At 38.5% G+C, this 20,392-nt stretch overlaps 2 protein-coding genes across 13 annotated transcripts in view; one reads left to right on the forward strand and one right to left on the reverse strand.

The window, feature by feature from the left end:
- Window positions 1-12,518, forward strand: part of LOC101742450 (protein pangolin, isoforms A/H/I/S) — a 229,780-nt gene extending 217,262 nt beyond the window's left edge. For 4 of the 9 annotated variants that reach the window (XM_038020919.2, XM_038020921.2, XM_062676461.1 and 1 more), the window contains 4 exons: window positions 2,188-2,392; window positions 3,074-3,239; window positions 5,288-5,357; window positions 9,389-12,518. In XM_038020919.2, the coding sequence (XP_037876847.1) occupies window positions 2,188-2,392; window positions 3,074-3,239; window positions 5,288-5,357; window positions 9,389-9,737 (790 nt within the window). In that variant the 3' untranslated portion in view covers window positions 9,738-12,518. Of the gene's footprint in view, window positions 1-2,187; window positions 2,393-3,073; window positions 3,240-3,900; window positions 4,055-5,287; window positions 5,358-6,696; window positions 6,857-9,388 lie in introns of all 9 variants that reach the window. The other 5 variants (XM_038020920.2, XM_062676460.1, XM_062676462.1 and 2 more) reach the window with 3 other exon arrangements.
- Window positions 12,519-13,714: 1,196 nt separating this feature from the next.
- Window positions 13,715-20,392, reverse strand: part of LOC101742594 (dihydropyrimidinase) — an 83,579-nt gene continuing 76,901 nt past the window's right edge. For 3 of the 4 annotated variants that reach the window (XM_004926763.5, XM_021348399.3, XM_012690915.4), the window contains exons 11-14: window positions 19,108-19,192; window positions 18,419-18,559; window positions 16,857-16,985; window positions 13,715-15,562 (exon numbers count right to left, since the gene is read on the reverse strand). In XM_004926763.5, coding sequence (XP_004926820.1) covers window positions 15,483-15,562; window positions 16,857-16,985; window positions 18,419-18,559; window positions 19,108-19,192 — 435 coding nt within the window. In that variant the 3' untranslated portion in view covers window positions 13,715-15,482. Of the gene's footprint in view, window positions 15,563-16,856; window positions 16,986-17,144; window positions 18,317-18,391; window positions 18,560-19,107; window positions 19,193-20,392 lie in introns of those variants that run through there. The other variant, XM_062676457.1, reaches the window with a different exon arrangement.

The following is a 20,392-nucleotide window of genomic DNA, read 5'->3' on the forward strand; positions in this document are numbered from 1 at the left end:
TATGACATTTTTTTTACATATTTTAAACTTTAAATGTCTCTCCTGTAAAGTTGCAAAATGTCGCCTAAATCAAATTATCTTTCACCCCTCGACCAGTTTAGTGTATTTTGGAGCGCGTCCTTCCACGTACGAGTCAACGTACAAACATTTATGCAGTTGTATTTGAAGTGATTTAACGATGTTATGTACGGGATACACAAATTATCTATATATTAATACGTGAAGCAAAAACTTTGTATCCATTTTTACGAAAATTGCGCGGACGGAGGAGTATGAAATTTTCTACACTTACAGAGAATATAGAGAAGAAGTGCACAATGCTAATATTTTTTTAAAATAATGCATAAAAGATACATCAAATCAATAAAGAAAACATTACACACACTACATACCATGTATTTGACGCACACACGCATGCATACTATTTATTGTCAAACTTTTGTTCTTGACGTCTGTGGTCAAATTGAGAATATATTAAATATTGTTTGTCTTTATTAATATTTTTTTATAGTGTAGTCTTGGCGAAATTTGTGATTATAGAAGTATAAAATACAATCATAATTATGTACAAACTTAAAATTCCAATTAATTATAGTCGAATCTCGACTAGTGCGGGACCTCTAGTACAACTAAATAGTCGGACTCTAATTTTCATTTTTGGTTGGGTTTTTTTTAAGGGATTTTATGACCTGGTAACTAACACCTTTAGGTCATGTCTTATTTTTATATATATTCTTATTTTTGTAAAAAAATACAATAGGGAGTGAAATGAAATGAAGATGACAAATTTGAGACATTCATTAACTGCGATGAAATGAAATGAAAAGAGATGAGATGAGATGATATGGGATGAAATATAATCTTAGTAAAATGGTGGTCATTTACTGAGATTTTTAGTGGACTTTTTGGAGGATCTCGAGAAGTTACGTCCAGCGGCTTTGTTTCATTTTTATTTTTTTATTGCCTTTTATTGCCTTTGTTTCATTTCCCCACATTTGTGCACTTTTACAGATATTAAACAGTTTGGCGGGTTTTCTGTCTCAACCACAGGTTATAGCAATGTGTGTAATGAACGCTACTAGTGGCTGTACGTCTACGATCTAACACACTATTATAATAATGATAATACAGTTATATATTTTATTTCTCTTACCTTTCATTACTAGATTATTTTTTTACCCCAAATTAGTTTAGATACATTACTAGTGGACTTTGTTGCTGCCACAAAAGAAACCTTTGATAGTTGTCAATGAAAGTGTCTGGCTCTGTGCTTGTCAAAGTTCTAAAACGTCAACTGTCATAGCAATGTCATTATTGATAACGATTGACAGTTTGTTTTATTTCGGAACGCGGTATCTTTGTAAACGCTCTTTTCTTATAAGTGAAAGTTATATCCTTCGTCTAGTTTATAGTAAAATGTTTAATTTCATCTATCGATCGACTAACCTGTCTGCCACGTTTTCTGTTACAATATATTATAGTTCTGTGCTTAGGTACGAAATTGTAAATGTGAAATCAACACTGAATATTCAGATCTAGTTCATGGTGTTTAATTTTTAATTCACTGTTATTACGTAATTTTTCTATCGAAATAAAAAGCCTACGTCAATCTAAAAAAAAAAAACGATCTCTTGTAATAAACTTAGAAGCAATAACCAACAAACACTCTTGCATTTGTAACGCTGTTTACTGTAATATTATTTGTAATGTTACTTTGACGTTTCATTTTTATATCATACAAGTTTCGTCTATGTTTTGACCTAATTGTACGCCATAAATAATGCCTTTTTTTATGGTCGATTATAAATTTAGTTCCTTAGTCAACTAAATGATATTTCTAGACTTACTGGTGGTAGGACCTTATGTGAGTCCGCGCGGATAGGTACCACCACCCTACCTATTTTTGCCGTGGAGCAGTAATGCGTTTCGGTTTGTAGGGTGGGGCAGCCGTAACTATACTTGAGACCTTAGAACTGATATCTCAAGGTGGGTGGCGCATTTACGTTGTAGATGTCTATGGGCTCCAGTACCCACTTAACACCAGGTGGGCTGTGAGCTCGTCCACCCATCTAAGCAATAAAAAAAAAGACTACGCAGTGGTCGACTTTCATTGAGAAGATCTAGGTGCTTCACAAGAACTCACTGACGTATTGGATCGATTATAAATATAAAATCATAATTTTCCAGGTCATTAGAGAAAGGTAATGGCGGCACCCCGAATGACAAACCGTCGGAGTCTTCGGCGAACTCTAACAAGGAACAAACAAAGAAACCTCACATAAAGAAACCACTAAACGCTTTCATGCTCTACATGAAGGAGATGAGGGCCAAGGTTGTCGCCGAATGTACCCTAAAGGAGTCGGCGGCCATCAACCAGATATTAGGACGACGGGTGAGTTCGAAATTTGAAAACGTTCAAAATTATCTCTTATATAATTTATATAAAAAATATGTTTTTTATTTTTATATTAATAATAATTTTGTTTCCGATTGTACATTTAACTGGTAAAGTGTTTACGGTCAATTCAATCACGGAATTAATTAAAATGTATGCAAACGCTCTATTATTACAAAGGCATAATGATTTTTTCGATTTGTTTTCAATACGAAACAAAAAATATAGTCGTAGTATTAAAAAAAATATGTAAAATTGCTTTACTGTATAATAATTTTTACGTCCAATTTTCAACAAATCGATTTTTATTCGAGACGTTTCTCGAAATACGAAATTGTTTTACTTCCCATTAATTCTTCCGTCCATATCTCATTGTGTCTGTTACCCTTAGCGACACAATTCAAATGCAAATGTTTCTTCATTATAAAATACGTGTACTGGATTACGCCTTTGTTAAATCTTGTTAGGAATACGATTCGTCATTCCGAATGTAGTTTCGCATGAATTAGCAGACAATGCAACCTACCTCCATATCAGCAATCCGATAGATGAGTTTAATAATACAAGGATATTGAAATTCGCGCCGGAACGAAATCTGATTCCTAACAAGAGTAGCAAGCGGCGTAGGCCTGTGCCTCGTCCATCTCCTTGTAACTCTCCTCGTGTCGTGACACGCAGTGGCACTCGTTGAGTCGCGAGGAACAAGCGAAATACTATGAGAAAGCGCGACAGGAGAGACAGCTCCATATGCAGCTGTACCCGGGCTGGAGCGCGCGTGACAACTACGGTTACGGTTCCAAAAAGAAAAAGCGGAAAAAGGACCGCAGTCCCGCTGAGCTGGGAGGTATTGGACCCTAGGACGTGACCCGACACGCGAGGGGCTGGGCTGCCATGTCACATGGACGCTTGTGTACACTCGCTTCTCCCCCACTGCCCCCGTCCCTCCCACTAACACTGTCGCTTGCTCGAGTGTCGGCCGGGCGCACGATTAACCGAGTCCACACTAACGTTCATGGAGCATCCGTAACCCGACCCGTCCCCGTATGTGAGTGTGCGTGTGTGTTAACGTTACGTGTATCGCGGCGCAGCGGCGCCTGTGCTAGAAAAGCGGCTGGAACCGTTGCTCACGAGTCGGAAGAGGGCGCGGCGCGGCGACGGTCCGCCCGACGCAGCGGCACGACGCCGCGACGCCGGCGGACCGCGCGCCGCGCCGCGCTCCTCGCTTGTCGTCTTCTCTGTACTGTGTAGTCGTCCAGTGAACGTGAATACCCACACATCCCCGGAAACTATATTGGTTTGTCGTATATGTCTAGACGAGACGCGACTCCGATTACCGACCGCAGAATAGGTTCTGTGAGGAACGACACGATTGGCCAATTTCATTTCGTAGGATCAAAATTATCGAGGGCTGTTTTTCTAGCACCAGCGTTAGGGGGGCGCGTGCCCGCCCGGTCTAGGTCTACCGTCCAAGTGCATTTCTCTTTTCTTTCCATATTGCGGTACAGTGGCATGCGCTCGGCCGCGAGGAACAAGCCAAGTATTACGAGCTGGCGCGCCGCGAACGCCAGCTACACATGCAACTCTATCCCGATTGGTCGTCTAGGGCAAATACGCAAAGGGGCAAGAAGAGGAAACGAAAACAGGAGACAACCGATGGAGGTACTGCCTAAGCTCCGCCGCTCCCTCTGTCCCTCCCCCTCTGATCCCGTCGAGCCGAGCTCGTTCCCTCCTCGAGTCCCCGCGGCCGATGTCTCCTCACGGTTAGCTTCGATTCATTACAAAAATGAGGTTAATTAAAGAAGGATTAGCAGAGACGCTGGCCATTCCCCGCAGCCCCGACCCGCGGAGTTCAATCCTCTTGAACTCCGGACCGTATGACGATAATATTGCATAATGGTTCGAGGGGGTACAAGGTTGTAGTATATACAAGTATTTTGTTTAATTTATATTTATATCGCATACATATACTTATTTCCTTTAAACGCTATTACATTCTGACAATAGTGGCACTCCTTCGAAGGTTGTCCCGGTTTTTTGCTTTCCGTTTCGCTCCCAAAGCCGCCCGCGTTATTCCGGGCAGCGTGCATGTTTTATTCAGCAGTCAAATATTTGAACCTTTGAGTAATTGCTTTGCAGGGATTTAGTAACGAGCTCTCGGCAAGGCTGGGACAGCCTTCTCGGAGTATATAAATGTGGCGAGAGATGGTACATTAAGCGTGCATGGTAAACGAAGACGGCACTCGTAACGATATCCGGCGTATAGAATAGAAGCCCACAGGACTATTAGTTACACAGCTGACGACTGCTTACGTATCTGCGGTCTTTGTTCTCTAATGATACTGGCCAAATGAAGTTCAATATTTATTTTGATTCCGGAGAACCTATTCTGCTTAAATGTTTTGCTTACAAGCGTCATTTTTTTTGGTTAATTTGTGATTACTTTTACAAAACTAGAGTTGCGTAGTTTGCATTTTATGTTCGATTGTTATTTTTGGAACCAATGTTTTTTCCGTTGTGCCCATTCATTTGTCCCTTTCCCACCTGCATGCTAATACTAACATGGGGTTTTTTGTTGCATGTGCTTCTTTGTACGAAGTAGCTGCATAGTATTATTATTATGTGTAGATTAGATTATTTTAAGATGCCTTTAGATAACTTTGATGAGTTTTTGTTAATCAAACTTTTTTTTATTTAAAAAATTTGTCATTTATTATTTGAGCTTACAAAAGCTTAAACTATTTTTTTTGGATAACTTTTTATTTCGATGATAATTAGTAAAGTTTTTAATTTGCGTTCCGAATTATAATTTTTTTGCCTTCGCATATGATTTTCGCGCGATACCTCCACGTACTCAGAGTGTGTGCTAACAGAGTTTTTATGTGACACTTCCAGGGAATAATTTGAAGAAATGCAGAGCGAGGTTCGGCCTCGATCAGCAGAATCAGTGGTGCAAACCTTGCAGGTGAGTCTCGCGTCACGCACCCAACATTAGCGAGTAGTAATTTTATCATTTATTTTCGCTTATGTGCTAAGTTCGATCGCGTTTAAAAAACGTTACCGTCGACGTGTAACCAACACGAGATCGGTACGGTATACCAAGGTTGTTTCTATGTGGAAAGACCCGGCTTACCTTTTTTGATGTTCATTCCAAAAGAGCTAAGTTCAGCCCGGTCGTATCGGCAAAACGATACCTGAGTAGATTGTTTTCATTTATTTTTATTTTAATATTAATAACGATTTATTAAGGAAATCTAGTTGTGTACTCTCGTGGAGCGAGCGAAAGGGAAACGATCCAGAAAATGTGTCTTTTCACAAAGAAATAAGTTTCGGTGATATGCAAAAAAAAAAAACGGGATATAACGCATAGATTTTTTTGAAAGTAGACGGCTGATACACACAGTCGATCTGTAGTCTTAGGCGGGCAATCATTTGACCAGACCAGAGCGCGGTCGTTTTACGAGAAAAGGCAATCATTTGCGACGAAAGCTTTCAAAAAAATCTTGACACATTTTCTGAATATCGTTTCGCTTTGTACCTTACTCTTGTACTTGTACGATGATTTCTTATTTTATTTTGATTGTTTCTTATAAATCATTGTTTTTCGTTAACGATGAGATTATTTTGATTTATCTAATTGTATATAATGAATCAGTTGGATGAGTTTTTTTTTTAAATAAATGACTATTATTGATCGAAATGTTTTTTCCACTTATGATTGCCGCTTCTCATGGACGGGTGCTGGATTCTGCGGGTACTATTGGTATTGTGTTTTCGAATTTCAATCAATCGTTTGTTTACTTAAACGTTACGTATTTTTATTAATCACCAAAACGCCACTTGATTCGATTGTCCTTTGAAATCTTCTCTACGCTTCTGTCTGTATTTCTTGTACTAAATACTTTTATACTAATTTTTATTTCACATTCTGTTCTGCTATTTCCTCATTGTGCCATCATTTGACATATATATCTGTTACTTGCCCCTTGATTCGATTGTCCTTTGAAATCTTCTCTACGCCTCTCTCTGTATTTCTTGTACTAAATACTTTATACTAATTTTTATTTCGCATTCTCACTTACCCTTCCACTGTTTGCTCATTGTTTCTTGTACTAAATACTTTTATATTAATTTTTATTTCGCGTTTTAACTTACTCTGCCGCTATTTCCTCATTGTCACATCATTTGACATATATATCTGTTACATTACATCTATGTGTCCTTTTTAATGAAAATTCTTTATAATAATAACTGTGATTTCACATGTTTCCTCCTGTAACTTTTTCGGCTAATTCGCCTAACAGTCCTGAATCAAGTAGCGTAATGGTGTCGGGCGGGTTAGGGCTCCTCCGGCCGGAGCCGGCGACCCCGCTGCCGGCGGCGAGCCTCGTGGGGAGCCCCCCACGGGAGCCGACGTACGTAAACCTCTAGTGCCGGCCCGCGCCCGCCGGACGTACGCTCACGGTCAGTCGACTACAAATGAAAAGTTCGTGTTTTAGCGTAGATAGTTTACGCACGGAATAACGCAGATAGAAGGGACTTTTTACTGATGGTAGGACCTCTTGTGAGTCCGCACGGGTAGGTACCACCACCCTCCTATTTCGGCCATGAAGCAGTAATGCGTTTCGGTTTGAAGGGTCGGGTAGCCGTTGTAACTATACTGAGACCTTAGAACTTTTATCTCAAGGCGGGTGGCGCATTTACGTTGTAAATATCTATTGGCTCTAGTAACCACTTAACACCAGGGTTGTGAGCTCATCCACCGATGTAAGCAATAAAAAAAATTATGTCATGTAATTTGTCATTTCTAGTTTGTCTTTGTCATTTTTAGTTTAATTCTAGTGTTACATACTCTGAATAGATCAGACATCGGTTACCGTTCTATCTGCGTAATAATTCTGTGTATTATGAATGTTGTCTTTTCGGAATGATGTCGATTTGAGTTTTTTTTTTTGTTTTTTTTAATTTCGACGCTTTTTTCTCTGCCTTCACATTAACTTCGTGCGTATGTATATATAGATGTATGATTTTGAGTTTTTAATTGACGATTTTAAATCTATTCGTTGTGACGTTTTCTTGTTAGCTTCGTTATTAATGATCTAATTTGTGATTTTTATTTCGCTTCCCTGTGTTTGGTTTGACTAGTTTTTGGAATATAAATAATAATAATAATAATAATTTCCTAAGTATATGAAAATATGGGTGAATTCTTATTTTATGATTAAGGTACCCGTATAGTTTTGTTTAACATTAGTGACTACTGCTTCCGTGGAATGCCTTTAGACATTACGGCGTATTCTTAGTCCGAGAAAGGCCGGTTGTGCCTAAAGAAAAGATGATTAAAAACTTTCGACCCAACACTTTGACTAATAGTGTGAGGATCTGAAATGAGGGATATATTTTTTGGATAATTAGCAATAAAACGTTTTTTTTTCTTTGCTTTTTGAGATACGCAAATCTTACATTTATTATCTCTGATGTTTCGTATACATTACAGTTTCCGTAGTCGCTGATTACTAAGCTTACTAAGCTCACTATAGTGGCATATCGATATCTCGAATGTCAAGGGAAATACAAAAACCTTCGACTTACTAGGTCTTCGACTTGACAAGGAGTTTGAGAAATTAAGTATTTAATGCCTATAATATCGATTTAAGAAGGTGCGATTTTTGAGTATATTTTTCGAAGTAATCAAAAAAAAAAATTAGATTTGAGTTTTATGGTAGTCACATAATAATATGTATTGCATTCTATTACTTTTTCGTATTTGGGTAATTCCCAGTAATACATAAGTCGTTATGTTTTATTAACTTCGACTTACAGGGTCTGATTTTGGAAATACGAGTTATCGAATATAATAATGTACTAAAATGCGGGAATAGGGATTTACTGGTGGTAGAACCTCTTGTGAGTCTGCGCGGGTAGGTACCGCCACCCTGCCTATTTCTGCCGTGAAACAGTAATGTGTTTCGGTTTGAAGGGCGGGGCAGCCGTTCTAACTATACCGAGATCTTAGAACTTAACTAAGGTGGGTGGCGCATTTACGTTGTAGATGTCTATAGGCTTCAGTAACTACTTAACACCAGATGGACTGTAAGCTCGTCCACCCATCTAAGCAATAAAAAATAAATAAATAAAAAACTTGCCAATTGATTTGCATCCCGCATTCCTGCGATGTTAAAGGATTGTGGAATTGAACCCCAATTGTGGTAAAGAAACGCCTTGCCGCACGAAATAGCAGCAATTCGTGTCCCAGTTATCTGTGTTGCGAATTAGCATCGCGCCGATTCGCAGTTTTGTGTACAAACCCTAATGCCGCGATTTGGGCATGAATTAACGTAGTGTACAACTTTCTTAACCTTTGTTTTTTTTTTGTAAGCTAAACCTTTACGCCATATGAGTCGACTATTATCAAAGCCGGCAATGTGACTTTTGGACAATTATTGGTAAATCAGAAAAACGAATTATTGACTTTGTATTCCATTGGCAGTCACAAAACTCTTCTGAACGACATCTTAGATAAATAACAGGTTAAGTATTAACCTTTATTTAATGCAGGTTTTGAACCGTATTCCTTGAAGGAAACGATTATATTCAAATCAATCTGTATTGACATATCAATAACATTTTTTTGTCCAAATGCACAGATTGCCACCTTTGATAATAGACGACTCAATTATAGAGTTTGGTAGGAATACGAGTACTCATATTGCAACGGAGAGCATGCGTCGTCGTTTCTATATGTCAATCTCATTTAATAACAAATCGGCATGATTTTTGATGTGTTTTCTTTTTTTAAGTTTTTTATTTTTTCTTATTAACTTGCGTGTCTCTGTGTTCAGTAGGCTTAGTGACTCTATTATAAATGGAACGTTTGATATTCTCTTACGTTGTTATTACGCGTTGATGCGCCGTCGCTTTTGCGATCGGAGACTGGAGAATATAAAACGTTCCCATGGAAGATTTGTTTGTTTAACTGTCTTTCCCGGTGTACAGGCGGAAGAAAAAGTGCATGCGGTACATGGAAGCACTGGCGGCGGCCGCGTCGGGCGGCGACAACCTCCCCACCCAGTCCCCCTGCTCTGAGGAGGACGTCAAGCTCGAGGAGATGTCGGACGCGTCCAGCGACGAAGCGGACACCGCGCTCAACTCGGCGTCCAGTCCGGGCGGGCTGAGCGCTCTGTCCTCGCTCGCGTCGCCCGCCTCCGAGCCGCCGGCCCGTCACCCGGTAGGTACGAACCCGCGTGACGTCAACAACCCCCTGTCCGTCGGCCAGCTGACGTCACAGAGCTGGCCCCGCGCCGCCCAGCCGCGTCCCACGCACGAGGTCATCTCCGTCTCGTAGTCCGGCGAGCGTGTTGGTTGTGATATTGAACTGTTGATGTTGTTGATCGCTCGATGACGTAGCGGATGTCGTCGCTCCCCCCCCCCCAAACCCCATCTCTGATTCGGGTTTATTTGAACCGGGTGCTAAATTAACGTTTGCGATCTCTGACGTTGAGGAACATCGACATTTCGTGGGTGAACTTACCCGGAATCGAGTTTATATCCGGGTCTATAAAAAATATTTTTTTTTTGTCTATCGTGACACCGCCGATTGTGAGGCCTAATGTAAATTTTACCTACCGATGACCGAAAGTGCGATGTTCCTCGAAATCAGGATTACTCTAAAAACGCGATGGTTACGTTTTCTGTTAATATGTTTTGTTGTTTTTATAAACACATTTGTGAATTTAACGCGAAAGTCTATTGTTTCGACCGCGCCCGAAACGTTTTCGCTAAAGGAATTTATTGTTTACATTTGCCCTATAACTCACCACGACACACGAGTTCGCAGCGCGGCCGTAACTTTGCTTTTACGATGATAAATAGTCATATGATCTCAAAATCGCGAGCCCAAATCGAGTCATTTACAATGTATTATTATTCTCTATCCATATTTTTAGTTTCCAAATACGCTTCAGGAAATTTAATTGATAACAACGCCATCTAGCATCTTGTCCGTTAACTAAACACTATTAACGTAAATACTTCTTCAAGATAACAACTGACGTTTTAGTTCTAAAGATGAAATATAGGTGGCGTTGAATTTGACTTTTCTTACTGTGCCTTTTACTGATTCTGGAAAGAAACTATTTAAGCATTGTACATGAATATACTACAAAAATAAACAAATATTTGGTTAGTAAAAGTATGGCATGGATCAAGACTAATTCTTAAAAACGATTTTCAACCGATCTTATAACCGCAATGAATATTATAATGACGATCTAAGCTGTCTAAAATTGTTTATAAGGCCTCAAAAATGAGTTGTAACTTGACTTGAATCGTTTGAAATAAATATTTTTGATACTTTGACCAAATGACAAAGATTTATTAGCTCTCATCATTTTAATTCTATGTGAAGATTAAATCTAACATTTTATTTTAAGTTTAAGCTCACGAGTAGTGATGGTTTGATTGTTGCGGGAAAAAGGCAGCGATGTACCGGTCGTTTGCAAACAATACATCCGATTGTCGATGTCATTGTCGATGTTCAGTTTGACACGGCCATCACTACCCATGAGTTGCCTTTATAAGCTTCAGTAACATAAAATGCATGACGCGTAATTTTATTTAACTATTGAGGCCTCTGATTCTTCGTTTATCTGTCGGCCTGCACCAGAATAAGGTTCCATTTAGTGTTAGTTTCGGTTTAGTTTATAAATATTTTCCTTTCGCGGTAAGCGTGTAAAGTAATGTTAAGGCGGAGCGAAGGGAAAATTGTTTTTCCGTTGTGCGGAACATGTAGACTGTCATAGGTTAGATTAGAAACGTTGTATGAGTGAATTTTATTCAATTGATTGTGTACCGAACGCCCGTTATTTTATAGTTTCATTTTACTTGAACGTTCTTTTTGTTTTAAAGCGCCATCTATGTGACACCATTTAGTTTAAGTTATGACTGCTAGATGGCGCTAATTCGACATTTTTCCTAAACGTCTTTCGGTACACCTTCAAACTGTATATGTGTAAGTACATATATGATATAAATGTATAATATATATAGGTATAATCTAATTGTGTCATACTAGTTTAAGTGTATTATGCTAATTACATATGTATACATTTATTACGATATAAAAAGAAATTTTCAAAATGAAAATATTAGTTGGAAATAATGACTCGGGAGATATGAACACGGTTTTATTCGCAAGCCCCATTTAGATGTTGTATTTGTAAATAAATTTGTAATTCACTAATTGAATATTTAGGGACGTTTTTTTTTTTGGTATAAAAAAAATATTGCATTTATATTAATTATTATATGAAAAATAACACCCTCGGAATGTTCACGGACGGTTTTGTTTTATTCAACAAATAATTTTTTTTGTTAATTACTTTTTATTGTTATTATTAAGATTTTTAAACGTTGTTAAATGCAATATCGAGCCAGATTTTAAATGAAAAATAATAATAATAATTGTGCGTTTTGATTTGGATTTTTTATCGGAAATTTTAACTGACGATACATCGGAAACAACACTGCGTATCATTATCAGTTACCATGTGCTTGATTCGATGCGATTTGACTTTTACACGAAAAAGAATATATATTTGCATGTCCCGAAAACACATGGAATTTCATGTTAGTTAATGTTACATATTAAATATAAACATATGACGTCAATATCGTAATTAGATATGTTTTTTAAATAATTATTGCTTAAATAAAAGAGAAAGATTTTATGTTTGTCAGCGGATATGGACATTTTTTTATTGACATTAAAAGTGTTTTCTTTTTTTTTTAAAACCATCTAGAACAAATTGTTTGGACGTTGTCAGTTTGTGCCAAATTGAAAGAAAGAACAGGTTAATCCGGGATACCTCTCAATTCTGATCGTAATTAATATGTTGATAGATTTTATAAGTTGTTTTTTATTGTTAAGAAGGGTCAGTAAGGCTCATACGAGCAAGTTACGATTTATGTTTAGTAGAAGAAGAAAATTAAGAAGAAATAAAATTATGTTTTCAAATTAGAAAAAAAAAGAGACGATAATAATAAAAACTCAATCTTACTAGGTCTGATCCCATTTCTTGTGTTCAGTTGAACGAATATTATTTTAATAAACAACTTAAAAATTGTATGAGATTTGTTGTTTTATTCTCGAGGAATGAAATTCTCGGGGAAACCTTGATTGATGATTGTGGCGTGTTGCTAATATATTTTATTTCCACACCTATACGCCGGTAGCCTAAGGACGGGTAGGTGAGCTCACGGGCTCAACCTGAGAGAATTGCTAACACTAGCCCTAGCAAGGGCAGTGCTTCGCAGAATCTACTACCGGATCGGAAACGCGACCACTGTGAGGATCCGGCGAGAAACTCAGTGGGCTGTGTCTGAGGGTTAATTTACTCGTCGAGCCCTTCGTCGCAAGCGATGGGTTCGACGAGGACGGTGACCGGTGCTTGAGGCACCTAAAAGCACCGTTAATGAATCGGGAGGATCCGTAATGACGTGTGTTAAGACAGGAATCCCCATCGGACATGTCTAGTGATATTTAGATTTTGAACATAGATACAGTTTTTGTTTGACGACTGAATCGCCAATGTACATGTTTAATGTATGCTAGATCGCGTTCTTGGAAACAAACTGTCTCCAAATACCTATTGAAAAATAATCGAAAAATAAAGCTAAGAAAACAACAACAATTAGTTTCATCTTTTTTTTTGTTATCCTATTAATACTGGTGAAGATATTAGAGCAGTGTTTCCCAACCTTTTATGTGCCATGCCTCACTGTCACATTTCTAGAAATTTTATGCCCCCCATACATAATTTTGAACATTAAAAATTTATTTGTTCACTTCAGTAACATAAATGATAAGTTTTAGAAAGAAATCACTATGAAATTGTTATCAGAACACTGCAAGTAATATTTCAAAACATATAATAAAAAACTGAAATTCAAATTCAAAATAATTTTAATTCAGATTTTCTATATAAATTTAGTGCGATCGCCCCCTTTCATTATCAAATTGGCCCCTTGTGGGGCGTGGGTCTCACGTTGGGAAACAGCGTATTAGAGCGAAGTTGTAAAATTATTGTGCCATTGATCCTTAATGAGTTTGAATTTGAAGGTTAATCGGAGTTTGAAGTCGTCAAAATGACGTTAATTTCACTATGTACAAACGAATGTACATAAGTACTAACTATTTGAAATCACTAATATTCTACTATTTTAGCTGAAGTGGGTATTGTTTTACGGAGACAGGTTGGTGCTGTATACATTACACGCACTGAAACTTGAACCTTAATTTAAAAACAAATAAAACACAATATAGATTATATAATTTACTTTGTGACGATACATAGAGACAAACATTTAGATAAACATGTAGAAAATATTACAAAATGGTGATACAAATCGCAAGACTAATTTGTAGACATGCTAATATTCCCAAAAAACGTTTCTTACAAACTTTTGAGGTTTACAATTTACTTTGTGGAAGTCATTGTTTTCAAATATTTTTTTTATTACCGAGTGAAACTTAAAGCAATCTAAATCTAGTAATAACAAACAAAACATAATTTAACATATTATGATTTTAACAAATTACATTCGAATGGTAACACCAGACACTGATGTTGCCAGATTAGCCTCAAATTAATAACCAAAATCAAGGTTTGATGACAATTTGGAACTTTTAAATTTAGTACGCAGTTAACTATAACAGCTATTTTAAGAGTAAATGCAAAACAATTATTTAAATAGATGAAATAATAATAAAAAATGATTTCTTAGAAATAAATAAAAAAATCTTTATCAATATTTTTCCAATCTTTAAACGACTTGTGTTTTGGACATTCCAAATATAAAATGGATTTAAATTTGTTAACTGAAATTTAAATAAAAAATGTATGTCAAATAATAACTAATGTAGATTCCGTATGTTGTTCTTGCCAGTGCTAAATTTAATTTTCACTAAAGCAAATCCACCAATCATTACAACGAACATTAAAACTTAATAATATTATAAAGTATTATCATTATTAAACATTCATTTACTAGTTAAAATAAACATTCAAAAAATGCTACTACGTAATCAGTGTTGCTAGTAATCAAAACGTTATTATACTTTATAAACGAGTATATTTTTGTTGTGATCTATTAGAATTTTATCCACGCCGCAAAATATCAATTCTACATTCACGATTATATTCATATTAAACAAAATCATCTCAAACATTCACTTATTTAGGGTAAAAAGTCCCAAATTTTTAGGGAAAATATATAAGACCACAACTACAGAGCCTTCTGCTTTCTCAGTCATAAAGAGAACGTAATATTAATGTGTCATTCGAAACACAGTTCTGACGTACTAATTAATCTAACACTAATAAGCTTTGGATTACAAACAAAGTCTAATGAAGTTGATGTTGCCCGCTAGCTCTAAGCCAAACTCTACTTGTGAAAAAGGTTTCAATAAAATAAAATAAAAAATGTGAAGAAATTTTACATTAAAAACGCCGAGGTTTTTTATTTTTTTATTTAATGCTTGGATGGGGTGGACGAGCTCACGGACCGCTTGATCTTAAGTGGTTACCGGCCCATAGGCATCTACAATGTAAATGCCACCACCCACCTTGAGACATGAGTTGTAAGGTCTCACTTTTTACAGTACAACGGCTGCCCCGCCCTACAAACCGAAACGCATTACTGCTTCACGGCAGAAATAGGCAGGGCGGTGGTACCTACCCGCGCGGACTCACAAGAGGTCCTACCACCAGTAACCCAGGTTATAGAGATATTCGCAAAACATTACACATAACTGATAGTTCTGAAGTCGAAAATTCAAATAAAACGGTGTTGCTGGATTCTATACAAAATATTACCAAATAGTGTTGCCGTATTCTGCACACAATATTACCGAACTGATCAACGACGTTGAATTTCATAGTCAGGCCGGTTCGTGCTACATAAAATATGTAACTAAATATTTCGTGGAACTAAAGATTTTTTCACAAGTAGACTGACACCGCGCCCGTGCCGTGAAGCTAGTGCGGCTCCGGTCCGGTTTGATCCGGTTCCGTCCGGTTTGATCCGGTTCCTACCAGAGCCCGGAGGACTTGCCGCCCGGCGGGTTGCGGACGCGAACCGAAGTCTTGGTGTCGAGTCCTTCAGTCTCTTCTGTAAATACAACTCTTATTAATAGCTGTTGAGTTACAGCAGTTATACAACAATGCTTACCAGTAGAACATCTTTGTCGTTTTAATTTTTTATTGCTCAGATGGGTTGGATGAGCTCACAACCCACCTGGTGTTGAGTGGTTACTGGAGCCCATAGACAACTACAAAGTAAATGCGCCACTCACCAAGTTCTAAGGTATCAAGTATAGTTACAACGGCTGCACCACCCTTCAAACCGAAACGCATTACTACCTCACGGCAGGCAGGATGGTGGTACCTACCCGCGCGGACTTACAACACGTTCTACCACCAGTAATTACGCAAATTATAATTTTGCGGGTTTGAATTTTATTACACGATGTTATTCCTTCACCGTGGAAGTCAATCGTGAACATTTGATAAGTACGTATTTCGTTAGAAAAATTGGTACCCGCCTGCGGGATTCGAACACCGGTGCATCGCTCAACACGCATGCACCGGACGTCTTATCCTTTAGGCCACGACGACATCATAACTTCTCTAAAAACATTGTGGAATACTTCACCAGTGTGCTTAGTGAGAGCTTTTTAACTTTCTAGATACAGTAGATTGGGGAGAATAGATACCTGAGTTAGAGTTAGGAACAAATCTGGGATGTCACAATACTTTTGTTTAGTTGTTAGATTTAATTTTGTTGAACTGAAAATGACTTTTATTTAGTGTTTAAGAATATTCAATAGTTTAACTTAATCACCAAAGTTTTGTAACTCATTAAAGATATTAAAAAGTTAAGTAGGACCTCTTGTGAGTCCGCGCCACCACCACCCTGTCTATTTCTGCCGTGAAGCAGTAATGCGTTTCGGCTTGAAGGGTAGGGCAGCCGTTGTAATACAGAGACCTTAGAACGCATATCTCAAGGTGGCTGTACGTTGTAGATGTCTATGGGCTCCGGTAACCACTTAACACTAGGTGGGCCGTGGGCTCGTCCACACATATCTATGTATATAAAAATGAATTGCTGTTCGTTAGTATCGCTAAAACTCAAAAATGACTGGACAGATTTAGCTAATTTTGGTCTTGAATTATTTGTGGAAATCCAGAGAAGGTTTAAAAGGTAGATAAATATGAAAATGCTCGGAATTAAATAAAAATACCAATTTTGTTTTTCCTTTGATGTGTCTCCCGTCGGACGGATTCTTTTGTTTGTTTTAAGTTTATTTTATACAAAAGTTTAGGTCTTTTATGTATCGATTGAGGCACAACGAAGTCTGCCGGGTCAGCTAGTAAGTAATAAAAAAACTGCAGCCTCGACTTACTGCTGATAGAGAAGGTGGAGTTTTGCAAGTCCCTCTGCATGGGGTCCCTCATTTTCCGTCCGGTCGGGGTGCTACAGCCGGATGACGTCACGCTCAGACCTTCGAGATGCTTGTTCACGAGGGCCAGGTCTGTTAGGGGAATCCCACACACAACTATATTACTTATCGCTGTGAATCGTCGCACACAGCGGGCTCAAGTCACGCACCTTTAGAATTATAGAGATCCATTTCGAAATTTTTGGATTTGGTCGTTAATTCAAAAATGGACCTAGAACGACCCTTTTCTTTTTTTTTTTTTATTGCCCTTGTAGGCAGACGAGCATACGGCCCACCTGATGGTGAGTGGTTACCGTCGCCCAAGGACTTCAGCAATGCCAGGGCCAGAGCCAAGCCGCTGCCTACCACTTAATACTCTCCATAAGCCTCGTTTGAAGAAGGACATGTCATAGCGCTCGGGAAACACCGTGGAGGGGAGCTCATTCTATAGCCGGATGGTACGTGGCAAAAAATGAACTGCGACTCTTAATGATCAAACGACCAAAAGTTGCTTATAAAGGGACAACGCTATCCATCGGTCTCTTTCATTCCGTCCCCCTCCTCTAGGTTTTTTCGGTTGAAAACTTTAATCGATGTTTTCCAAAAAAAACGCATTTTTTTGTTATCATTTTAAAGGTGCGACGTGTTGTTAACTATTTAACGCCACATGACCATCGGTTACAGATCTAAAGGTGTTTTAAGTATTGAAGCCATTCATTCATGAATTAACCTTAACTAATTAACTAGGAAACAAATCACGCACGATCATCTGGTCCTAAATTAAAATTCCCTGGGTTATGGGTACCTACCTAAGACTGACATATATACTGAGACTGATATACGTTTAAATAGTACATAACATTTATACATAACGAGCCTTACTCGCCCGCTTCGCTGGGCATTTAAAATTAACATTATTATTTATTGTCATTATTATTAGGGAGTCCAACACTGATATAAATATTAGCCTATCCATTAAGTACATGTATTTTCTACATGGATAACAAGTTTCAAGTCAATCGGAAGCATGGTTCAGTAGTTATAACGGAACATACGTAAAAACTACTGTAGATTTATATATTAGTATAGATGAACGACCAGATAAAGAGCAAACAAAACTATTCATCACACGAATGTTTGCCCGATGTGGGAATCGAACCCACGACCCTCGGCGCAACAGTCGGGGGCATTAACTATTGCACCACCGAGTCAATTCTTGAACGACATATCTTATTGTGTTGTTTTTAATTGGCACAACAACAGGGTCATGCCCGCTGAGTTTCTCGCCGGATCTTCTCAGTGGGTCGCGTTTCTGATCCGGTGGTAGATTCTGCGAAGCACTGCTCTTGCTGGGGTCAGTGTTAGCAACACTCCGGTTTGAGGCCCGTGAGCTCACCTACTAGTTAAGGTTACGCTGAAATAGCCTCGAGAGGCTATCAGCTTAGGTAAGAATAATGTTCAGAAAATAAGGAATAGAAAAATATGGTCATCGATTATACTCTCTCTCTCTCTCGCTCTCCACTGACCGGTTGGCACGGAGGAACCGTTGACCCTATCGGGGGAATCCCGGCTTAGCGGCTCGAGCAGGTCGTGGTCGCCGTGCGATAGATTCTGCTCCCCGTAAACGTACGGACTGTTTATTGGGGTCTTCAGGAACTTGCCTAGACCTGAAAGCGAATAATAATAATTAAAAAAAAAACATTGAGATATGGCAACATTAAATTATCATCGTCGAACCCGACGAAGGGTTAGGCGAGTAAATTAACCCACAGACTCAGCCCACTGAGTTTCTCATCGGATCTTCTCAGTGGGTCGCGTTTCCGATCCGGTGGTAGATTCTGTGTAGCATTACTCTTGCTTGGGGCTAGTGTTAGCAACACCTCTGATTTGAGCCCCGTGAGTTCACCTACATGTTAGGGTTACGCTGAAATAGCATCTCATCAAAAGGGCTATCAGCATAGGTAGGGAAAAAAATTAAGATCAAACGTTACGGACGTGGTAAGATTTTTTATTATCTCTTACAGTTTTACTGCAGTTGTGGCGATTTTAACTGTTTTCTGTTGAGCTTTTTTTTAACATATTCTGCAGAAATAGGTAAAGGATTGTGCATTGGGCACAAAAGCATTGTGACAACCCAGATTTGTACCTATTCTACCCCTAGTCTCCATTCCCGGTGCTCTTTTGAGTATACCATAAGTTAAATATCTTGGCGTACCTTCAACGACTCTGAGTTCGCCGTCGTCCAGGCACACCCTGCCGTTCACGATGACGTACTGCGGCCCGCCGACCACGTGCTGACCCTGGAACAGACCACGACCCAACCAAGTCACCATCTATCACCATAACCGGTTCAGGGTATTGAATTGATTATGTATATTGTTACGGTGGTAAGAGTAACGCCATCTATCGCCGAATAGCCGAAACGAATATCAATGGATCTAGTAACACCTAGAACGCTCGAGAAGTACAACGCCACCTATTGTCTATCGGCTGTGGCTGTCGTATCGACTATAAAAGCGTTGCAGAGATGGCACGCAGTTAGTAATCGGAACTACTCGACGCGATACAGCGAATGGATCCCCTGAAGCGAATTAAGAATTTTAACATTTATTTATCCCGAACCCTCAGCGCGTAACAATATCATATCCATATTCTATGATTGCTGACAGACTGGACTGCCCCTAAATCAGACAGTGTTGTAATAAGCATCTCTCTCCCGCTAATTTAACACAGTGGCGATTACTCAGTTAACATTATTTCATCATTTATTGTATTAGTTCTTTTATTTAATTTTAATTTTATATTAGTAGTTGATAATTTTAATTTTAATAAGTTTAATTCAATTTCATTTGATTTTTATTTATTTTTATTTTTTAATAATTCTGATAAATTGTAACTTTGGTATTGTTTTGTTTTAAGATAAATATTGTGTAATTGTATGTGAAATTTTATGGGCTTAAGTCGCCTGAAATAAACGCATTTCATTTCATCATGACGTGCTATAATAATATGGTCCCTGAAGGTCATAGAGGTCACGACGTGTAAACCGTCATCCGTGTTGAGACATGAGGTCCACGTGAAAGGAACCTCAAAAGAATAAACAGAAAATTCCCTTCCTGTGGTACGGTGCTATGGATATATGGAAATATAACCTGAGGATTGATGTCAGACAGACGGCTGATGGTGTAACTTTTTTTTTGCCCTTGTAGGCAGCCGAGCGTACCTGGTGGTGAGCGGTTACCGTCGCCTATGGACTTCAGCAATGCCAAGAGTAGGCCCAAGCCGCTGCCTACCTAACCTATCTAATACCACAATCCTTATGCAGCATGATAAAAAGACTGATAAAATGTTCCCCGATCTCACTTAACGTGGGATAAGTAAAAGACTCAAATGACATAAAGAAAACGGTAATGGGGCCCGATTTTCATAATCAAATCGGTCCTTTTATACGTACTTGTGGTCTAGTAGTGGCAGAAATAGTGTACTACCACTATTTCTGC

This window comes from Bombyx mori, chromosome 27 (genome assembly GCF_030269925.1).
Source record: "Bombyx mori chromosome 27, ASM3026992v2".
In the NCBI taxonomy this organism is placed as follows: Eukaryota; Metazoa; Arthropoda; class Insecta; order Lepidoptera; family Bombycidae; genus Bombyx; species Bombyx mori.